Here is a 1,706-nt window from a genome sequence, read left to right on the forward strand (position 1 = left end):
GCCACTTGTGATCAGGGAGCTGGGGAAGGGAACTTAACCCAATCGCTCAGTTCCCCTCCCCAGTGCTACCACTGAGCTGAGGAAAGAAACTCAACCTAGCTGGGCTGAGTTCCCTTCCCCTGTGCTGCAACTGGCTTCCTGCAGCCCGGCCGTGGGAGGCAGGGAGACCCAGAGCTGCACTCCTGGCTGAGCCACATGGGCCTGTGGAGCTGCTGGGAGCACAGCCCTGGTTCTCCCACATCTCCACCACCTGGCTGCTTTGAAAAAAAAAAAAAAAAAAAACACAACCTCTGAACATCTGAACTAACCTCGAAACAAAACAAGGCTGTTTCAAAGCCCTTCATTTTGATTTCGCTGTTTCAAGCGCTGAATGAAGTCAAAATAGTGTCGAATCATAACAGTGGCAAATCGAAACAGCTAGCTAAATTTTGCCCAGCCCTACTAGTTACCAACTAACAGAGTTTCAACATAAGATCCAAACCAGGTTAGTTTAGATTAAGAAATAGTATGAAAACATTTATTGAACAGCTACATTCCCAAGTAAGTCTACTTACTACAGAGACAGGGAGATTGTGACACACACACACACACACACACAGTTTAGACAACTATTTCTGTACAAAGCCCTCTTATTTTGGAATAGCATGTATACAAGGGGTGTCTATACTGGGAGACGAGCCTGCTAGCCTATTTAAAACTTCAAACAAGACAATTATATAAAGATTCCTGGTGCTGGAAGAGATGCTTAGTGACAGAAACTGGGTAATAAAAGTTCTCCAAGTCAAATGTCATCTTCCCCCAGTTCAGTAGATAAGGGGTATTATTGGCTCATTAAAAAGGTAAAGTGACATCACTATAATCAAGTGAAGTCCAATATAATGTTTTACTACATGCAGTATTTAATACAGATCTTCAGAAGATTTTGGGTTCTTTTGGTACATCTCTTCAGACCAGCATTGTCAGCACCTTAAAGCCTCTCCCATTTTACCTGGTTGCAAACTGATCTTCCCCTGGCAAGAAACGTGAAAAAAAAAAATCTGGATCCACCAATTTACCCAGAAGAATACTCAAGTTCCTTACCTTTGGATCCACCTTCGCCATCACTCTCAATCACTAGGGTTTGTTCATAACTCTTCACTCTGATAACGCCAGGCTTTTCTGGGCACTGAGGAACACACACACTTTTGGCCAGTACAATCCAAATCTTCCGCCCATTGACATCCATTTCTCGCCGTTCACGAATATACACATACTGTATTTGCAGTTGAAGACAAATGCCAAGAATCATCCGTTTCAAGATAAATGTTTATTGTGGGAGCACTCAGGAACTCCAGTCACACTAGGTCTGTTGTAATAAGTCTGAGATATTACTGTTCTATTGGGGTGTGCCATCCTAACAACTAGCACAATTCTTCACTCCTGCATAGTATCAGTGAAGTTGTTACATGGGAGCAAAATTATGCACTCATTTAGCATTGTAACCACAGGATCTGACTCTTGATATTAGAGTTAGGACTTCTCTCCAATTTAGCTTCTGATTACTTTATGCCAACAGCAAGAGATGAACAGAGTAAGAGAACCACACCAAACTTTTCAGGAGTCCAACTACACAGAAAAAAATGTTTTTGTTATCTGGGTGGCAAAAACAAGGGGGAGGGAGGCTTACAGTTCATAGTTTCTAGGGTCAGAAGGGACCTGAGCAGATC

General features: G+C 42.7%; 1 protein-coding gene across 2 annotated transcripts in view; it reads right to left on the bottom strand.

Moving 5' to 3' along the window:
• Positions 1-1,706, bottom strand: part of PCTP (phosphatidylcholine transfer protein) — a 35,039-nt gene that overhangs the window by 13,400 nt on the left and 19,933 nt on the right. For both annotated transcript variants that reach the window (XM_019517191.1, XM_019517184.1), the window contains exon 4: positions 1,081-1,252. In XM_019517191.1, coding sequence (XP_019372736.1) covers positions 1,081-1,252 — 172 coding nt within the window. The remainder of the gene's footprint in view (positions 1-1,080; positions 1,253-1,706) is intronic.

Source organism: Gavialis gangeticus, unplaced genomic scaffold, assembly GCF_001723915.1.
Source record: "Gavialis gangeticus isolate Ggan-Ray unplaced genomic scaffold, GavGan_comp1, whole genome shotgun sequence".
In the NCBI taxonomy this organism is placed as follows: Eukaryota; Metazoa; Chordata; order Crocodylia; family Gavialidae; genus Gavialis; species Gavialis gangeticus.